Here is a 22,028-nt window from a genome sequence, read left to right on the forward strand (position 1 = left end):
TGTACACCTTCAAAGAGAGGAATAAAAAAATATATTAAAAAAATAAAAAAGGAAAAGAAGTGTACCTTTGTTTTATTCCTTTTAAAAAAATCTTTATGGCTGCTTTGTGAACCTGGCTGATTTTAACTGAATAGTAGTTCACACAGATGTGTACCTGATAGAAAGCACTTTATAAAAAAATGGATCCTTGAGGCCTTTATATCAGAAACAGCTTAAAAACAATAGCAGTATCATAATGTCTGTTATTTAGTGGTCATTAGGGAGGTGATCAAAAGACGTATGGTTCTTAACCACTGTGCAGAGTATAAATTTCTTAAACATCAGTAATGTTTCTAATCTGTTATTAAATAGTATATTATTTATAATACAATAAATAATAGTATTCATAGTATAGTTCAATAGTATTTATAGTATAGTTCAGTAGTATAGTTCAGTAGTATTATTGAACTCTTACTGTCTGCCAGCAACTGGTCCGTAGAGATGCAGCTTCCAGGTTCTATTCAGATTTCCAAGGGGGATGAATACATAAATAGCTAGTACTGTATCGTAAGATATGCAATGATTATCTATGTGAAATATAATGGGAACATAGATAAGGGAGTAGTTCTATTAGGGAAGGTTAGAGAAGGTATCAAAGCAGAGATGACATGTGAGCTAGATCTGGAATAATGAGTTGGCATTTACTAGGAAAATATGGTAGGAAGGGGTGCTAAGCAACAAGAGTGAACAAAGGTAGAACAATATTCAAATAGGCAGCATGTTTGGCAAACATTATTCAGACTGTTGTAGCTAATATATATAGGAGGACTTGATGAGATTGGGATAATATGGTGAGTTAGATTATGGGAGGCCTCTGCCTACAGGAGAATTTTTAATATTTTACTATAGGCAGTAACTTACATTGAAGGTTTTTCAGCAGTTGAGTACCTTATAAGATTTGTATGGAAAGTTTCTTGGAACCAGGAGAGACTAGAGGCAGGAAGCTCCCACAGTAATAGTATAGATTAGATATGATGAGATCCTGTATTAAAGCAATGGGAATGGTCAGGAAAGGTGGTTAGAGGTAGATTTCCAGGTTGAGTTGAGGGACTTAGGAAATGATAGAACATGGGGTATGAGAGAGAAAAAATCAGAGGTGACTGAAGTTTCTGTTTGGGCAACTGAGTGATAATGCTGTTAATAAATTAAGTAAATTGTGAAAGAGAATTTTTTTCTGATATGTCACAAATGCAATTGCTGCAGACTCTGAGTGATACTATTATGGTAGGTAGTTGGAAATATTGGGCTGGGGATGTTGGGAAATATATTTTTGCAAGTCACTGTGATGGACGGTAGTTGGGGTTATTAGAAATGGAAGAGGTCGCCCAGGGACAGAGTGTAGAGTGAGTGACAAGGGAAGAGGGTCAAAGAAGGCACATTTTTCTGGATAATTAGCCATATCACAGGTTTATAGAGATACTGAGTTTCTAGAAATATGTATATTGTTTTTTCCAATCATAATCTGCCTTGCATGAGTTTCCAACTTTATGCTGATACTGCGTTTTCTTACAAACTCTTTTCAAAATATAAATGTCCTTATTGATTTTTAGATTGAGATTCTAATGTATTGCCAACTGACCAGCCGACAGAAGCTGCTATATCAGGCACTAAAGAACAAAATTTCCATTGAGGATTTATTGCAGTCTTCTATGGGCTCTACCCAGCAAGCACAGACAACCACCAGCAGCCTCATGAATCTGGTCATGCAGTTTAGGAAGGTAAGAGCTTATGTCAGCTGCCTTGGAGTTGTCTTTATTATTAACCCACTTCAAGAAAAAAGGCTCTATCTTGCCTTGATGCCAAATAAACAAAGGCAGTTAAAAAAGGATGAAAATGGGAAAGTATATATTCATAAAGGTAAACATGTAGGGTTTGGGATTCCTCCATCGTTTCATAGAGTGATGTCTGCACATGACAATACTGTCTTATCATTTCCTTTCCTGTTAGGTGTGTAATCACCCAGAGTTATTTGAACGACAAGAAACTTGGTCTCCATTTCATATTTCCCTAAAGCCATACCAGATTTCAAAGTTTATCTACCGTCATGGACAGATCAGGGTCTTCAACCATTCACGAGACAGGTGAGCAAATATTAATATCTGTTTGCTCTAAGAGTGTTTTTGTATAATTTGGGGTTTTGTGGCTTAGATAAATTTAATTGAGAGTGAGTTTCACAACGATGTATTTAAGCAATGGGTGGACCACTATTTGTTGAGGGATCTTGTGATAGGATCTGTGCACTATCAGGAATTTAACTGGCACTTCCAGTTGCCTTTCTGAGTGAGGAATGTGCACCTGTGTACAAATATGTACTTATACCAAGAGAGATCAGCAAATGTCTCTGCCTCAGTACTGAAATGGCTTTGTGATGGTTTATACACTTGGAATAGCACTTGTGGAAGAACTGATTGGATTTCAAATTAATCAAATTTATCTTCTTCCCAGAATCAGCAGTCACAGATTTGGTAAAAGCGAAGTGATTGTTAATGGTAATATGCTAGAAACCATTTCCATTCAGAAAATGGCTGTGTATGTACATTCTGCACCTCCGAGTGAGGGTGGCCCTGGCTTCTGGATTTTTAAACAAGCTCCCAAAGGATTCTTGTGCACACCTGCACTTGAGAACCATAGATTTAGAACGCTCCTTCTGTAGAGAGACAATATAAACAGTACTTTCAAAATAATCATCAACAACATCTAGCCTGATATTATTGAAATTGAGACACATTTCTTGGGTTTAATTTTAGGAATTCTTTGTCTGTGATAGCTTCAGGCGAGTACTTAACTAGATGGGCAGGGGGAAACAACCAGAGTTGTAGTGCTTTTTGTTTAATATAGTATATAGCAACTTGCAGTGCTAGAATTGTGCTTCTCTGAAATAAAATGAGACCACTTTGAACTTGTATTATAATCTACTACCTTTATTAAGTACTTAGTACTTTCTGACATATATGTTATGATTTTGTCTGGCAACAAACTTCTCAGAAGTAGAAACAGTTTCAAACCTTAAATGATTCTTTTAGTTTGGAACCTCCAGTTTAGTTAAGTTCCTGATATTTATATTTGGGTTTGGATTTATTTTATTTACTTACTTTACAGGTGGTTAAGGGTTCTTCTTTCTCCATTTGCACCGGACTATGTCCAGCAGTCTCTGTTTCACAGAAAAGGTAGGTGTTTTGATATTTGAGAAGGGAAGAATGCCAAGGATTTATCAGGATGCTCTTTGTTTTGCTAAGTTGGAACTAGTAGTGGCTTTGCGTGAATTCTAGGCCTTTATTTATAAAGTCTTGATAAGATTTAAGTAAATTAGTTGTCTTCATCTATAGATGCTAGGCTTTTTGGCTATAACAGGAAGCAATAAAAATTTTTTTTGGATTAATTGTTTTCCATTTTGATTGACCTTCCATCTTTATTTTATACCTGCCTCTTAAGAATTTTTTACACCCTCTGAATAGAGGTGTGATAGAGACAATGCAGGACTCTTGTTAGTGTGGGACTCTTAGGTCCCTCCTCCTTAGTTTAAGGAAAGGAAGCTGCTCGACTTTGAGCATTGTCCAAAGTATTAAGGCAGAGGTTCAGAAACACCTCTGTGTTTTCCTTTTCTTTTTTTTTTTCCTGGCACGATAAAAAGAGGAAGGCAGTTAGCCAAGAATCCAAAACCCCAGAGGTAACTGATGAGCCAACTCCACTCTGGCCCATATATGCCATATCTCATAGGTCTGCCTCTTCTACTTATGATTGTAGTACAAAAATATGACATACTGTCTAATATCAAAGTGGCTGTATTGGAACCTTTAAAATAGTTTTTGATTCTTAAGTCAAAATTCAGCAGTTCAGCAGGCTTTAGTTGAGTATTGCCTCTTGGTTTTCTGTTGGGTTTAACTTTGTCCTTTGATATTCCAGGTGTTAATGAAGAAAGCTGTTTCTCTTTCCTTCGCTTTATTGATGTATCTCCAGCTGAAATGGCAAACCTCATGCTTCAGGGACTTTTGGCCAGGTGAGAAGTTTGCTCATTGTTTGAGAGAGCAGTTGGGAATAATCAGGGGCGAAGGTCGAATACTGTGAAATTAAATATTTACTATTATATCATCTTACAGAGCCTCTCATTCTTTTTGTATTGTTAAGAATTAAAATTTTTATAAGGAAATCATACTTTTGATCCTTTAATAATTGCATGATGCTTCGTGATATACCTTAAATAAAAACTATTTAGGCTCTTCTCCCAAATGCTACCAGAAGGTCTTCAATTCTTCTTAATTTCTAGGTAGACTACTTTGTTTTATTTGTTTCTACAGGGCAAATGATGACTGATGATTCCTTTAGTTAGTAGTGATTGCAGCATAGCCTGCCTTACGTATTCAGGGAAGCTTAGTTCTCTTTTCTTATTCTTTGGAATAATGGCTGTTACTTAATTTATTACTTTGTATTTGTGTAAAAAATAGTGACCTCATTAGGAGAGGCTATCTCCTTAGTATAAGGATGTTTTTATTACAGTTTTTGTGATAGAGTTGAATATTCCTTAATTCTGAGAGGAGCTTTACAGAGGATTTTCATTTTCATAGTAGCACACCAATTCATGCCAAAGATAGAATTTATAGAACAAAAGTATGAAATGGCTTTATCTGAAAGTAGGAAAGAGCTGTGTCTAAAATGTTCAAGATTTACAAAAGAGACATGTTAATGAGAGACAAGGTTCCTCACTGCTATGAACTACCCTCAGCCCTCCATGGAGCACTGAATAAGCATGTCTGCTGTGGTTTGTTTCAGATGGTTAGCTCTTTTCCTGTCTCTGAAAGCCTCCTACAGGCTCCATCAGCTGCGCTCCTGGGGAGAGCCAGAAGGGGAGAGCCAGCAGAAATATCTGAGAAACAAGGATTTCCTTCTTGGGGTTAATTTTCCACTCTCCTTTCCCAACCTTTCCAGCTGCCCTTTGTTAAAGGTAAGCAATTGTTTCAGCATCAGTTATCTGTTTAGTACTCCCTTCCCTTTTCTTTGAATCAATAAAAGTAATAAAGTAAATGAAGACCTGAGGGAGTCAGAAAGTTCCCAGAGAAGTGGGAGCAGTGTAGTGTTATAGCTTATTACATATCACTTAATAGACATTTTATGTGTGTGTGTGTGTGTGTGTGTGTGTGTGTGTGTGTATATATATATATTTAATATATGTTTTGTATATAACTTTACTGTGAAGTACACAGATCTTAAGTGTACAACTCTTTGAATTTATACATGTGTATACACTTGTGTAACAACTGCCTAGATGAAGGTATAGAATACTTCCAGCACCCAGAAGTCTCCCTCATACTTCTTCCCATTTGAAACCTCTAGTTCAGAACAAATCAACAAATAAAGGTAATCACTATTCTACTGCTATCATCCCAGATTATTTTACCCTGTTTTTGAACTTAATGTAAATGGAATGATCCAGTGTGTACTCTTTTGTGTCTGCCTCCTTTCCCTCAATTATTATGTCTGTAAGATTCATCCATGTTGCACTGTAGCATTCTTTTTTAATGCTATGAAGTGTTCCATTGTCTGTTTCTAATCACAATTTATTATTGTACTGTTTTTATTTATTTATTTATTTGGCTGCATCAGGTGTTAGTTGCGGCCTGCAACTAAATGGGATTGCTGTATCATCACGTATACGTATGTTTAGATTTAGTTCCCACTGCCAAACATTTTTCCAAAATGGTTTTTCAAAGTTAAACTCCCACCAGCAATGTGAGAGATTTATTCTTGTAAATCTTGCCTACCCCTGGTATTGTTGGCCCATTTATTTTGAATTTGTGGTTTTCAGTTGCATTTCCATGGAAAGTAATGATGCTGAGCACTTTTTCATATAACTGTTTGCCGTTGTATAGTAGGTAAGGGGAAAAGGGATAGGAAATAAGTGATAGGTGATAGGTGCAGATTCAGATCATGTGAGGCCTCATAAGTTAATGCTAAGGATTTGGGTTTTATTCTGAATGAAATGGGTGTAACACTGGAGAGTTTTAGTAAGAGACTTGTATGTTTATATGTTGTAGTTCTTCAACTAGATTAAAAGTTTAGAAGGTAGAACTTTTTCTTTGTATCCTCTAGAAAATTTAATGTGTCATCAGTCATACAGCTATCGAATGTAGGATGTTCTTTGGCTGCATCTGGTTATTTGCCCCCTGTATACTGGAGAACCCGTATGATTTCCTTTTCTTCTGTTTTCCCAGTTGGTTTCTCAAGCATTGCTCCATATACTTTTTTGGACTCTGAAGATAAGATCGTTAATGCAGAAGGAGAATAGAATTGGGTTCCAGCCTGTTTGGAATAATATAGTCAGTTGTGGCAAGGTGACTTCCTACTAGTGAATACTGATATGTCTAATGAAGAGTTGCTTAACCTCTGTAGACCAATTTCCTTACATTTGGTACTCTATATTACTACAGTTAAAATTTTTTTACTAGTTTTATTTTTGGTACAGAGCGCACCATTCTCCCAGGGGTTTTTTATGCTCTATTATGTAGATACCTGCATCTTACTTAACACTGAAAGATATGCATCACTTATTTGTAGTCTTCTGCTTTATGAAAATACAGTAGTATGTTCAGATCACCTGTTCAGTGAGGTCCTTATATCAGTTAATTTCCTGAGAAATTTAGATGTGGGCAATATGCTTTATGTGAAACTGGTTTTTCCAAAGTTAGATTCACTTCCATGTCCTCTACTTTTATTTTGTGTTATAGATAGACCTTTGCTCTTGTAGTGGCTTAGAATGTACACTGAGTTACTGAGCCACAGGTAGCTGAAAGCTAATCATGTATGTGTAGAGATACTGTTCTGCTTTTGGTCTCACCATCCTTATCTCCAAAATACATATATTGAAATACCAGTGTATCTTGCCAGAGTTGGTTGGTATATCTGTTCTAAGAAATATTTGCTTTCAACTAAGCAGAATAATCTTTACATGATATCTAGCCTTAAAGGTTAGACTGGGTTCTGAATGAAGAATCATTTTGTTGAAGCTCCATGTGTAACAATAAAAATATAATAAAGCCCATTATATCTGTGGCTTTTGAAGTCTGACCATGACTCACAAGAATATTTTACACCACCTGTAGTTATGTAGATATATCAGATATTACATACATATATAAATATTACACATCCATAAATTTTTAAGACAAAATATTCACAAAACAGTATTTACCCTCCTTCAGTGCACAGAGTTTTTTCCTTTTGTTTTTCTTAATGTTAGTTTGGAAGCTACTAAAAAATGATTTCATGACCCTACTACTCACAGTTTGAAAAATACAGCATTCAGTGACTGCATGATATTAGAATAGCAAGGGGACTAGGTAAAGAAAGTCACCATATAGAAAGATTCTGGATCATTCTTTTTAATAGTAAGAAAGGAAAGAAACTGACATTTTGGGACTTAAGGAAGGTCTCACTTTCTGAATATGAAAGAGACCACCAGAAGTCACTCTGAGATCAATATGCACATTTCATTGCAGAGTTACCCTGACATGTAGTTAGTGATCAAGGTCCATCTCTGTCTTAGTATATTTTGGCATGTACCTGTTACATCCCTCCTATTCAGAGATAATATAAATAAAGTTAAGTAATTTTGAAAAAACCCAATTCAGACTTGAGCAAAGTAGTTTATTATGAGAACTGTCCCCCAAGAATGGCTTTGTTAGAATATGCCTTTTACCACTATTGTACTGTTTCTCACACTGATTTCTCCAAACAGTCTTTCTTTCTCTCTTCCTCCCTCCCTTCCTTCCATTTATGGCTGCGTTGGGTCTTCTTGCTGCTCATGGTCTTTCTCTAGTTGCGGTGAGCGTGGGCTACTCTTCATTGCGGTGCATGGGTTTCTCTTTGCGGTGGCTTCTCTTGTTGCGGAGCACGGGCTCTAGGCTTGTGGGCTTCAGTAGTTGTGGCATGCGGGCTCAGTAGTTGTGGCTCGCGAGCTGTAGAACACAGGCTCAGTAGTTGTGGCACACGGGCTTAGCTGCTCCGCAGCATGTGAGATCTTCCTGGACCAGGGCTCAAACCCATGTACCCTGCACTGGCAGGCTTATTCTTTTTTATTTATTTTTTTTTTTTTTGCGGTGCGCGGGCCTCTCACTGTTGTGGCCTCTCCCGTTGCGGAGCACAGGCTCCAGACTCGCAGGCTCAGCGGTCATGGCTCACGGGCCCAGCCGCTCTGCAGCATGTGGGATCTTCCTGGACCAGGGCACGAACCCGTGTCCCCTGCATCGGCAGGCGGACTCTCAACCACTGCGCCACCAGGGAAGTCCCGGACTGAGTTTTTCTCTTATTCAAGAAGTATTTTAGAGAATATTACATTGTCTGTTTTGCAAAGAAGGATAGAGAAGGAAATTTTGAACACCTAATCCTTTACAACAGATTCCCAAAATTCCTTTGTTAAGAGTATAAAAGCTAAAACTTAAGATGCATGGTATTTTAGCATACATACACACATCAGAAACACACATCCAGATTTCATAGTCTGTTGTAATCCTGCCAGTTTACAGTTTTTCACAAAAATATGATTGACAAAAATGAGCCTTTTTTCAAAGGTAACTCTTCAAGTATGGACAGCAATGGTGAGACTTAAATGTAATAATTATCTGTCTTGCTGATGTTTGGATTTGTCAGTTGGATTTAGATACAGGGTCTTGGATTCTTTTTGTTTGTTGCTTTGTGTGGGATAAATTCATCATGTATGTGCTTTGTGCCTTTTCCTGACATGACTTGTTTGTTGTCATTGAAATCTACAAAAATACTTCTGGCATTATTAATACAATTTACAGATCATCTGGAAGATTCCTTTACTTATACAGGGACGCTACTACTGTGGAATCAGAGAGAAAATTTTTTATTTTCACAGAAAACAAACTTAAAATTGTGCTTACTAGTTTTAGCAAATGTCCTGAAAATATGACTTGAGAGGTATTTGCTATCATTCATATGGTGAATTAGAACCTCAGGAAGACAAAGAAAAGTCTTGAAAGATTAGAAAAGGACTGACATATAAATGTGGGTCCATCTTTAAAAGCTTAAGGAGGTAGGAAGAAAACTTGGAAATGATAACCAGTAACGCTAATCAATTATTAGAGAGTTAAAATTTTTTTCTAATGAAATTAATTAATAACCGTTTGAATTCATGAGTCTAAGAAGGAGCTAAGTTGATTCTGAAAATATGACCATTTGCTTTCCTTTAGTAAACAACAGGCCAAGGAGATTAGAGAGACAGAGAGAAGTAATAGGTATACTATATTAAAAAAATATAAACCTTTTTCTTATTGCCTTGGCTATTCTTCTAGAGATACTAACATACATATAGGAAAGTGCACAAATCATAAGTGTACATACAGCTTGATAACTTCACAAAACACTGTCAGAACTTTACCTCAGAGGCCCCTTTGTGCCCACTTCCATTCATTGTTCCTCCTCAGTGTCCTCCCTGTAAGAGTTACTATAGGCAAAATGTTTGGGTGGCTTATAGTTTTTATTATTACAGATAGTGCTGCTGTGAACATTACTGTACACACCTTTTAATGAAAATTCATATGTATTTTGTGGGGTATATATATCTAGTAGTCAAATTGCTGGGTCATAGGGTATGCATATGGTCATCTATAATAGGTTATGCCAGACAGTTTTCCAAAGCAGTTGTGCCCATTTTCATTCCCATTAACAGTGTATAAGAGGTTCTAGTTGCTCCATGTCCTTGCCAGAATGTGACATTGTTTTGTCTGTTCATTTTAGTCCTTCTATGTGGTAGTATCTCACTGTGGCTTTAAATTATATTTCCCTTATGAATAATGATATTGAGTACCTTTTCTAATGCTCATTGGCCATTTGGATAACCTCCTTTATGAAGTGCTTATTTGAGACCCTTGCTTATTTTTCTGTTAGTCTGTCTGTATTTTTCATGGTGTTTTGTAGTTCTTTATGTATTGCAGATGTCTTCTACTCTGTAGCTTACTTTATCACTCTAAATATTGTCTTCTGTTGAATCGTTAGCATTTTTTGTGTCCTGTTGAAGAAATCTTTGCCTTTACCAAGGTCATAAAGATAATTCTGTTTTTCTCCAAAGGTTGTTTTGATTTACCATTCGGATCTACAAGAAACTGGGTTTTCAGTCTGTGTTATGGGTTGTCATTTTTTGACTTACAGATATCCATATCCTTTTGACCCAAGTTCATTTGTTGAAAAGACCATCCTTGTTGCACTGCAGCATCACTTTTGTCAAACAGGTGGCTGTATATGTGTGGGTCTGTTTCTAGACCCTGTTCTATTCCATTAGTCCATTTGTCTATCCTTGACCAGTACCACTTTATCTTAATAACTATAGCTTCATAATAAGGCTTGATAACTGGTAGCACCAGTCCTCTAGCTTTGTTTTTCTTCAATATTGCCTTCACTGTTCTTGGCCTTTTGCATTTTCATGTAAATTTTGAATCAGCTTATCTATCTTAGTTTAAACTCTTTTCAGCAATGCCAGTAGCCCCATGTTTTTTGATTATGTCCCCTATTACTAAAACATTCTTTATCCATTTTGCCAATACCTATGCATTATTTCTTTTAAAATGATACATAAATAATAGCATATTAATATTATTTACATTGTGAAGCCTGCATGTAATTTCTCTGGAGACCACTGATCCAGGCAGTTAAAAGAAGGCTAATTGAGTAAGGAATGTTAATAGAGGGGAGGACACACTATTTACTGGAGAAAGTACTATTTTTTTCCATACACTCTTCACTCTTTCTCTCCTGCTGTTTTCACTTGTTTGATCCCAAGGGCCAATAGGATTGAGTGAATGGGTCCATTAATTTGTATGTATATCAGAAGAACTTATTGATTGACTGAATCTGCAGTGGTTGACTGTGATCTTGGCTTAAGGGTTGGGGTTTTTCTAATGTTCTTTCATAATAGCCTCCTCCCAGTGTCAGTCTACTCCCACAGAGAAAAAGCGCTTGTAATTAATGTTGTTTACAAACGTGTCACGCATCAGTGCCTATTGTGAGCAAGGTGTGTTAACAGTCATGGTCTCTTATTTTCTGGTTTGAAAACTCATTCATGTATATAGTAAAAAGACATGCACAAAGTTAAAAGGACTTTAAAAATAGAAATGATTCAAGATCAGAGATGAAAGAAAACATAATTAACTGCCAAAGTAATGGTAGATGATTAGTGGTAAAGTTCAGGATAGGAGATCACTTTAGGTTAAAATGGACAAAAAACTCTTTTATAGAAATGGTATTGTTTAAGTTGGATCTTGAGTGGTAGGGACCCTGGGTAGAAGGAAGGATTTTCCAAGTTGAAGATTTGAGCCAAAATACAGAGCAGTAGTGAGAAAAAAGGCCAGAAAGGTAAGTCACCTTTTCTCCCAAGGAATCTTTGAATGCCAGTCTATTGGGGTTTAGATACTAAACCAGGAGTTTCAGCCCTTTTTTGGCTCACCTTCTTCAATAGATGATACTGTTGTAATCCTGGGGGAATAAAGTTTTGGTGGCTACTGTCAAGCCATGGGAAGGAATAATCAGGTAGTTGGTTTTAGGAAGGCTGTTAAATCATTCAAGTCATTACAGCACATCAGTGGGGATCTCTGCCATTGGTACTTGATGACTAATCTCAAGAGTGTGATAACAAGAAAGATTGGATGTGGGAATCCATGTTAAGGAGGGTATTAAACCAAAGTTCCAAGTATCAGGTACAAAGGACCCAACAGAAATAGTTGTAACCAAAAGATGGTGAAGAAAGGGTGAATGGACTCTGATTTGGATATGGATGAGCATTGGCAGTGAAGGAATAACTTCTAAAACCCAGAGTTCAAGAGAGGATTCAGAGGGAATGCTGAATTCTATATCAAGTTTAAAGTGAACACTTAGGAATGAATTAGGAGCTCTTTGATGTTACGAGTGCAGATATAACAGAGGAGGCCCAGGTGCAGGGATTTACAAGGAGAAGGATTCTGGTTAGGAAATAGGTAATGAAGTGTAACAGTTAAAAAGAATAGGAAGACATTTCAGGAGGGACAGTTGGTTTTAACTAAAAGCTGAGTTTGTAAGAGAGAGGAGACTCAGATTTGAAGACGAAAAAAGAAGAAAAGGCAGCTAAGAGGGAAATCAAACATGCACGAAACATGATTGATAGGGGATGCAAAAGTGGTTAACTATCCTTTTTGTATGGTAGAAAACCAGTGAATACAGGTAGGAGCTCTATAATTAATAGAAAGATACTTCTCTAATACAAAGAATATTTTACAATGTGCAGAAAGACTGAAACCAAGCTTAACATGAAAAAAAAAAGTGCTGTTAAACAGTTCTGTCATTTTTGGACTTCCCTGGTGGTCCAGTGGTTAAGGCTCCACACTTCCAGTGCAGGGGGCACAGGTTCAGTCCCTGGTCAGGGAACTAAGATCCCACGTGCTGCGTGTCAGGGCCAAAAACCCCCCACAATTCTGTTACTTTTTTTCTTTCTTTTTTTTCTTCATTTCTTTTTTCCCCCCCAAGTGTGAGAACAGAATTTAGATGTTTGGACATAGTCCCTCTTGTCTTTGTGGTCGGGTTATTTTAGGCACCTTGCACTTACAAGGTTAAATAAATGTTTACTGAATGACTTAGTAAGTCTTGGTGCATTGTATTAGTGTTGTTTTTCCCTTTGGAACTTTGTGTTTTGTTATCTGAGGGAATGTCCTCCACCCTAAAATTAGAAGTATAGTCTTCCTCTGTATTTAAAATAGAATTTTGTGAAGAGTTCTAACTTTTCCTTGGAGGTTGGGAAATATGGGTGGCATTGCTAATTTGTTTGATCATGCATTGAGTTTATTGCACATTAGTTATTTTTGCCCTGCATTTGAGCTGAGAGCTAGAGGCATTTCTTGGGAGTGAGAAATATACCAGCAGAAAGAAGCTACTTTTTAGACATCTTCAAAAGGGTATCAATTGTGGATATTAGCCCCTGTAGTAGTTACCTATACCTATATAACAAATTACCTGCAAATCTAGCAGCTTAAAACAATGAACATTTTTAATATCTCATCGTTTATGTTGGTTAATAACTCGGGAGCAGCTTAGGTAGGTGATTCCGACTCAGAAAATCTTATGAAGTTGCAGTCAGGATATCAGCTAGGGTTGCAGTTACCTGAAAGATTGACTGGAGCCGTAGTTTTTGCTTCCAGGTTAGCTCACTTATATGCCTGGTTAAGTTGGTGCTGGCTGTTGTCTGGAGGACTCTGTTCCTCGATGTGTGGACTTTTCCATGGGGCTGCTTCAGTGTCCTCATGGCATGGCAGCTGGCTTCCCCCAGAGTGAGTGATTCAAGAGAGAGAGCAAGGAGGAGCTTCAATGCCTTTTGTATTAGTTACTTCATTACCACGTTTGTTTTGGTATTCCCTGTTCTGAGATTTTGGCTTAGGCAACAGATGGGTTCTGACTGTGACGCTATGAAAGTTCATAAATTGGAAGGGATGCTGGTATCACCTCTCCTTGTTCTCCATGTTACCTGTCTGTTCACAGTTTTATTAGCTACTGCAAATGCAGTATAATATGTGCCGTTCATCTTCAACCGAAATTCATTGCTCAGAAGCCCTAACTCCTTGTGAGCAAATTTTTTTTCATTGCAAGCTCTGTTTTTTTCTGTATCTTGCATTTTCATTTGAGTTGCCAACTTAGTTCTGATTATGTAACTTTGATTATTTGTAAACATAATGGTGAAGAGATGCTGTTTCTCCAAATCCTTGTTTTGCTTTCTTTTGTGATACTGTGAAGTAGAGTAGCCTTGTTTAATACATAAAGTAAACACAAATTTATGTTTCAGTGTTTTGATGGGAGAACATGAATCCGGCTTCCATGTTCAAGATCAGTCTTAAAAGTAAAGTTGGGGATTATTCTCAAGCAGACAAACCTGAGAGAAGAGACAAGGGGAAATGCTAAAATTGGAAGCGAGTGCCAGGTCTCTTGTACTATTCAAAAATAATTTTGAGTAAAATTCCTTTGGAGCTACCAGATTAACTTTGAATTAATTTTTCCATATTCACCTTTATCCTCTTATTGCAGAAAACCCTTCATCCTGTTCTCTTCTGTGCCTTCATTTGTTTTATGAAAAGTAGCTGTGCCTTCATTTGTTTTATGAAAAGTAGTAGGTATTGTTCCAGCAGCCTGTCTCCTAAATACAGCTTCCTATCATCAGATCAAGGTGAAGGCTTTGTTCTTATTCCTCTGAGGAGATAGTTAATGAATGTTGACTTACCTGCATGTTGTCATCTTGTTCGTGGTAAGCTATCTTAAATCACATACTACCTGAGTTATATCCAGCAGTCTAATCCAATCCTCTCATCTTCCTTGCCACCCATGGACGTGAATGAATGTGAACAGTGAGATCTTCCCCTCACTGAGTGTGCCTATAAAACTCTTCTTCTTACCCTGCAGTGAATATTACTCTGCAGTGAATATTAAATTTGAATTCTGTGTTACAGAGTTCAAGGAAGTACCATTCTCATAATGCTGGCTTTGGGATGGTACAAAAACATCAAGGAACTAGGAACTAGGCTAAGGACATGGATCAGATGACACTTAGGGTACTTTGAACGAAGTTTAGGGCCTTTTAAAGTCTCTTACTTGACGTGAATGCTTTTCTGATTTCTTGTGATGCTTGTAGAACAAAAGCCAGCATGATTCTGTGTTGTCTTCTTAACCTCATTGTTCTTTACCCTGCTTTATTGGTGATGAGTTCAAGAAGGAATAGCATTTAGTTAAAAAATTTTATGAATTCATTCTCACAAATCTCCCTCCCCACTGTAGGCTCTGACCAGAGCTCCTTTCTTGTACAGTTTTACAAGGGTTAGAGTGCAAGTCTCACACATATGAATTTTTTTCTTTTTAATCTTATTTTGCTCAGAAGAATAAAGACAAAAACCAGAATCTGTAGGAAATACAGCATTTAGCCATCTTTTGGGGAGGCAGAACAGATTTTATACTGTATCCAGTTAAATACTATGTTAAAAATGATAATTGGCAGAAACAGTACCAGCATTAACTTCATTTCCTGTCCCAGTGAAACTGTTGTCATGGTTATGGTCTGCTTAGGCATTATACGTGTTGAAAGCTTTATATACTCTACAACTCTAGTGAGCCAACTAACTTATAGAAATTGAGGGAATTTCAGATTTTGCAATTTAAAATATACAGGACTTTCCAGGTGGTCCAGTGGTTAGGACTCTGCGCTCCCAGTGCAGGGGGCCCAGTTTCGATCCCTGGTCAGGGAACTAGATCCTGCATGCCTCAACTAAAAAGAATCCCGCAGGCCGTAACTAAGACACAGCACAGTCAAAAAAAAAAAAAAAAAAAAGATTTAAAAATATATATACAAAAGAATCTAAGCATAAAGAGTTATTTTGAAAAGAGTGGTGTGTGTTTTAAGTTTTAAACACTATACTCTATTAAATGCTTAGAGAGCTTAGAATGGATATTGATGAAGAATCCCCCAAACAGGAAGTTTCCAAAAACTCTTCCACTGGAGGTTAATTTGCAACTGCAGTATCTGTATCATCATTTCCTGAGATCATGAGAGCTGCCAGTACCCCTTGTGGAAAGCTCTGGGAAGCCATTGTTTTCAGAGTTTTTCTGTATTTTATTTCCCCCTTTTTGTTTGGTTACTTAGAATATCTGTGAAAATAGAATCCATGCAATCTTAGCAATTGATCTATAAACATTACACCCTTTCATTTTAAGTGAGACCTTTTCTCTATATCTGAGTTTGACGTGTTCTTTAAGAGCAAAAACAGAAAATTAATTTCTAAGTAATGAAGACCTAACGTTAGCATAAGTATTCTTTTTAATTTTAAATAAGGCATGGAAAGCAAAGAACGGCCCCTTGTTAAGTTGACAAGTATGTATCTGAGGGGAAAACATCTGTGTGTTCTCTGTGCTCCACTGTGGCAGGTAGTGTACAGCTGATGGGCCTATCATACTGCCCTGTTATTTTTCACTTGAGACTTGCATGGTGCCAAAAGACTCTACAAAAGCCTTCCTTCACTGCTGTGTGTATATTGCAGTACTGGCAGCAAGACACACAGTTGCCAGTGCCTACAGGGTAGTAAGATACTCAAGAACACGAGGAGGGGACAACAGAAGAGCAAAAACTGTGACCACATTATTACCAAGTCGCATCTCTCATTGTGTGACATTGTTTCTTTTTTTCTAATTTGTTTTAGGCCAAAGTAGACTAAAGAAGTAATGAATCTTCTTTTCTGCACCCTCCCCCCCTCCCCCTGCATCCTACACAGTGGTGCCTAAGGTGTCCTTTGTGTTCTTCTCTATTAAGCATTAAAATTTTCTGTATCTAGCAGTACCTAGCAGTTCATGTCATTATGTGAAGGGAATGTGGATAGTATGGTACCAAGGACCACCTGTGCTAAGGAAGATTTGATGGAACCAGTGTTAAGAGAAAATGATCTAGAAAAGTATAGATTGAGTGAAGTGTGCTGGGGGTAGTCAGGGTTTCTCTAAAGCTAAGGCTTGTGTATGTTGAGCTAGTGAATCACTTTTTAAATCTGGAATCAGCTACAAATCACCTTGATTTAGTGACTGCCAATGAGAAGCCTGTCTTAACCTAACTGATATAAGACAAGTGAACATGTTCTAATTTAGGAATGACCACCCCGGAAATAAAATTATCATTAGACTTTTTCCAGAAAGGTACCACAAGCAAAATATTGTGTTAAAATGACTCCCTATCGTGATTGTTGTATCCCTTATTAATAACTACAATGTTGGAGAGAAAATAATTGAAGGAAATGGGCATTCTTTCATCTCTTATCTGTTGGATTTTGCCATTTAAGAATACTGAAAATGAGGTTGACTTTAAGAGATCCCTCCCTGAGACATTGTTTAGATATTGCTCTTTAGGAGTATAAGAAATAGGAGTATAAGAAGCTCCTTTTACAAAGATAAAGTGATTACGGATACTGCTCTTTAGAAGTTAGTAAAGAATTCAGAAGTCTCTAGGCCAGCCACTGCTGCTATCTCAGCCACCCGGATGGCAGTGGACACCCCAGCTAGCAGCCCTGAACTACGACAGATACGAGCAGCGGTTGCTAGGCTTGTGTCATCTCTTCACCCTCAGGAGGGGAAAGAAGAGCTATTACTAATAATCAGAAGTGAACTTTCAGAAAACAAGAAAATTGGATACATTTTTTTTTTTTTTACTTTCATCTATGTATCAGCAATAGGATTTTTTTAGTAATGATCCTAGCTCGTCAGTATTCAGTATTGGAAGAACAGGGTGACACCTGGTCTATTAATCTTCATAATGATCCTCACACTAGGCATTCAGGTGATAATGGAGATAAACATGTAGAGAGGTGGATAAATCTCAGTGCAGATGCTATCCAACATAAAGATGAGAACACAGATATTGTTGAAAAACGATATCAGAGGATTAATGTTCTTTTCTGGTTAATGATGGGACCTAAACATCTGGAGAAAAATGTCAAACATATCAAAGCTACATGAGTCCAGCATTGTACTGAAGTGTTGTAAAGACTTCCATACAGTGTGATTAGAAATCACTGAAGACGTCCCAACTCTGCGGGAAACATTTAAAGCCTTTCAGTTTTTTCATGCCCATTATTTAGAAGGTGCTGATTGCTTCATGAAAGCAGATTATGATACACCTGTCCTACTAGACAACTTGAGATGGCTTCTTTCAAACTGTGATCCTGAAGAACCCATGTACTTCAGGAGGAAATATATACTAAACAAAGAAGCTTTGAAGAGATTTGGTACTGGACACTTTCGGTATTGGAATTATAACTGGTATTCTCCTGCAGAGGGTCCTGGTTACTGTTCCTCTTGCAGTTTTTGTATTATCTTCATTCATATGATTATTTAGGTTACCAGCCTGCCTTGAGAAACCAGTAAGACAAATAAATGAAATAATCGAGAATGGAGATCCAAAGATAAAATGTCTAATATTGAACTGAATAAAGAACTGCACCTGCAATATATTGATACAACATTGTAATCCCACTGACAAATTCTTTGTATGTGAACATTCCATACTTGAAAATCTTTCATATGAATGGCTGCAAACTGAAGCTTTAACATGAGCTTTAAGTCTGTTAAAATGAATTGATACAGTAATGTAAGTTTTAAATTTTTTAAATGGTAGTTAGGTTAGAGGAACTAAAGAGATATTGTTTCCTGTTCCTGACCACTTTTATTGATATCTCCAAATAAATAGAACTTCTAACCTTGCTAGAGCTATACTGCACTGTTGTACACACATGAAATACTAAACAGATCTGCCTAAAAGAAAAATTTAGGAGGAAATATTATTGGTCATCTTTTTTAACTCAAGACAAATGGGTTTGTATCCACAGTTTAACAAATGAACCAAACTTCCCCGACATACACAAAATGTTGTTTTGTCTAATGAAAATTTTGCTGTAACTATTTATAATAAACAGAATCTCTTCCAGAAAAACGCAGAATTAGAGATGACATTTACCTAAGGTACATTAATAAAAGCACAGTTTGAAATTAGAATGAACCTTGATTATATGTGGTATTTTTTCTGTTTTGCTTACATTAAATAATTGTCAGTAGCACTAATTTGCATTTTTGTTTTGTAGTCTCTGGTTTTCAGCAGCCACTGTAAAGCAGTGAGTGGCTACTCAGACCAGGTCATCCATCAGCGGAGATCAGCTACCTCCTCGCTTCGTTGCTGCCTGCTCACTGAGCTGCCATCTTTTTTGTGTGTGGCCAGTCCACGAGTAAGTGCTGCAGGAGGGAAGAGATAAAATAGATGGTGTTTGAAGAAATAAACCAGTTTTCAAGGGATCCATTTCTTAACCAGAACTGTTTTAAGCTATTTGGACCTTGAGAAACATATAAATGCTCGGTATTTAGAAAGGAGATCCGTGGTCCTGGCTTTCCCAAGACGGCACTCCTCACTTTGAATGGTGTTGGTTTGAGAACAGTTGTATGGTAATAGAAGTGACTTCTTTCCCTGATGTTGCTTCCGTGTAGTTCCTCTCATTTAGCCTGAGGCTCTAAACTACCATGGGAGCAAGCCATCTGTTACTAGGTAGGTTATCACCCAATAGCAGGGACAGGAACAGTGGAATATTTGAATAGAAGAGGGAGCCATTTGTCACCTGTGTTGAGGTTTTTGAGAGTTTTTCAGAGGAGGGGGCCCGATTGGGAGGGAGATTTGATCTGGCCTTATCGCCTCAGTACAGTCTCCAAATAACAAAGGGAAACATAACACTCCAGCATCAAGAAACTTCTTAGATGGTATTCTCTAGCTTTCTTCAGCAGCTCTGCCTGGACTGTGGTTCACAAGTGTGTTCCCTCTGAAAAGTGACTATTGGGCCATATCCACCAGTCAGTGGTAGTAGTCTTGTTCGCAGATTGGGAGTAGTTTCTATTGTGGTTTCAACTTTGAACAGCTGTTAGATCCTTCCTGATACCCTGTTTATCAAAACAGGGCACTCTGGTGATTGCCGACAGTGTTGCTGCAAAGGCTCCCCTTGGCACACTGTGGCTGTTTACTTCGCTTACATCTTCCACTCTTCATGTCTTTCTGATCAGAGCCAGACAGAAACTCTCTTACAACCATGAAGCAGTACATGAAGGGGGAGAGGCAGAGTAGAGATGTGGCCAGACTGCAATTAGAGCAAAAACAAGTTTGTCTTTCCAGCTTGTTTCCATTTGCTCTAAGGGCAACTTTCATTTAGCCAGGAGACTCTAAGAGGTTGACTTTTCTTACCCTTCTGTGTTTTTATCTTGTTTCCTTCGCTCATCCTAGCAAGTCTACTGTTTTCACAGTTCCATTCAAAGAAGGTGGAGACTTTTAATTCTTCTTTGTGATGATATTTCTCTACCATTATTTATATCAGCTTACATCCTTAACTTTATTAAGTTATCAAAGGTCAGAATCTGGCAGAGGATCCAAAGAAAGATGATGAATGGAAATGAGATGACAGTAGAGTCCCATTGATTTCCTGCCTGCCTAGATTTCTCTGCTTGTCCTGTGCTACACAAACTTGATTCTCTTACCATTATCAACTGTGTTTGATTTATATTGATTCTCCAGAAAGTATTTGGGTTTTGTAGGTACCCAGTTCTTCCAAAGCATTCTTGGTCTTTGAAGCTTAAGTTGATCTAGGGAAAAGCACTTTTTCCAGAAAACATCTAAAGCCAAGGGCTTGCATAGAAAGCAGCCTTCAGGCTTCATAGTTGCATGGTTGTTTCCTTTTTACTCTCCTAATCTGTTGTGTACATGGAGAGGCCGATAATAGGAAGCCTAGATTTTTGAGAGAGGGATGTCAAGACATTTTTTACTTCTCATATTCCCCGTGTTTTATTGAGCCAGTAAAAAGTGAATTGCCCAGGCTTCCCTGGTGGCACAGTGGTTGAGAGTCCGCCTGCTGATGCAGGGGACACAGGTTCGTGCCCTGGTCTGGGAAGATCCCACATGCCGCGGAGCGGCTGAGCCTGTGAGCCATGGCTGCTGGGCCTGCGCGTCCGGAGCCTGTGCTCCGCAGCGGGAGAGGCCACAACAGTGAGAGGCCCACGTACCGCAAAAAAAAAAAAAAAAGTGAACTGCCCTGGACTGTAACTGCATTTATGGACATAAAAATTCTTCATTTATACCACTCAAAGCTGTATAGCCAGGGCTTCCCTGGTGGCGCAGTGGTTGAGAGTCTGCCTGCCAATGCAGGGGACATGGGTTCGTGCCCCGGTCCGGGAAGATCCCACATGCGCGGAGCAGCTGGGCCTGTGAGCCATGGCCTCTGAGCCTGTGCATCTGGAGCCTGTGCCCCACAATGGGAGAGGCCACAACAGTGAGAGGCCCACGTACCGCAAAAAAAAAATAAAAAAAATAAAAGCTCTGTAGCCAGCCACTCTGAAGAATAACCCCACTCTTCTGACATACTTACATATACAGACCCCCACTGTACTACTTACGTATTGTTTCTGAGGAGCCTGAAGTCTAAACTATCATGCCTGGTACTGATGTTTCCCTAAAAAAACAATAGTAACTTGAAGAAGACTGTTAGCCTAAAGGTGTGGTGGCAGGCAGGAAGCAGGAGGAAGCTTTTCTCATCTGGCTGAGGGGCTCCTCCCCAGCACCCTTTCCTGTTCAGCCCTTCTCCCCACATTTGTAGAGTTTCTTCACGTAGCATGTGCTAAATCTGAAATGGGAGTAATCACCCCATAGTTAGGAGGACAGGAAGAAGAGTTTTAAACATGTCTGAATGTTTTATACACATACAAGATCTGTAGATTAGGCCGGGGGTGTGAATAAGGCAACATTTTATGAGGTATTTTAATGATCTTATATTGATTTCTAACCCATCTGCAGTGGAGAGAAACTGATTTCCTTTGACGCCTCAACCCTGGCATTGAGTTAACACAAATTAATTTCCATGGCACGTGCTGTGAAAACTTTAGGGTCAATTCAGGAAGAACTGTGTCACTAAGGAAGGAATTATCATTAGCTTAAGAAATCATTCTGCAGGGTTAATAAACTAAGACCCTGGAAATTCATCACACAAAGAAACTGAAGCGCTTGGAGCGGTCACGCTTCCTAGAGCTAGAGCAGGAATATACGTGTCCTCAGGAAGGACGCGCTGAATGCTTGAGGAGGCAGCCCCTGAAGATACTATAGTTTAGGAAGTTAATGAAGCAAGAAACAGGGGTTTGCTCATGTGGGACTAAAGGGTGTATGCATTTCCATTTGTGGGGAGGCAAGAATGGGTATGTCATGCTTCATCTCCTCCTGCTTCTGAGCAATCAGGAAGGCCACTTGGGGTTAGCAGAATGGGTGGAGGCTGTTTAGGATAGAGCTGACTTAGAAAGCACAATTTAAGTAGAAATGGACTTGTTTGCCTCCTTTTGGACCTCATGAGTTCACTGCTTACGTACTTACAACATGACACTGTATGATTCTGTATATATCTTGATCCAGGGCTCCTGCCAAATAA

The 22,028-nt window shown here is 38.2% G+C and overlaps 1 protein-coding gene across 4 annotated transcripts in view; it reads left to right on the forward strand.

Annotated features, from left to right (window-relative positions):
• INO80 (INO80 complex ATPase subunit) overlaps positions 1-22,028 on the forward strand; it is a 123,546-nt gene that overhangs the window by 56,283 nt on the left and 45,235 nt on the right. For 3 of the 4 annotated variants that reach the window (XM_004273978.3, XM_033435765.2, XM_033435766.2), the window contains exons 20-25: positions 1,590-1,757; positions 1,987-2,120; positions 3,139-3,206; positions 3,943-4,036; positions 4,807-4,978; positions 18,669-18,809. In XM_004273978.3, the coding sequence (XP_004274026.1) occupies positions 1,590-1,757; positions 1,987-2,120; positions 3,139-3,206; positions 3,943-4,036; positions 4,807-4,978; positions 18,669-18,809 (777 nt within the window). The remainder of the gene's footprint in view (positions 1-1,589; positions 1,758-1,986; positions 2,121-3,138; positions 3,207-3,942; positions 4,037-4,806; positions 4,979-18,668; positions 18,810-22,028) is intronic. The other variant, XM_049706977.1, reaches the window with a different exon arrangement.

Source organism: Orcinus orca, chromosome 2 (assembly GCF_937001465.1).
Source record: "Orcinus orca chromosome 2, mOrcOrc1.1, whole genome shotgun sequence".
Classification (NCBI taxonomy): Eukaryota; Metazoa; Chordata; class Mammalia; order Artiodactyla; family Delphinidae; genus Orcinus; species Orcinus orca.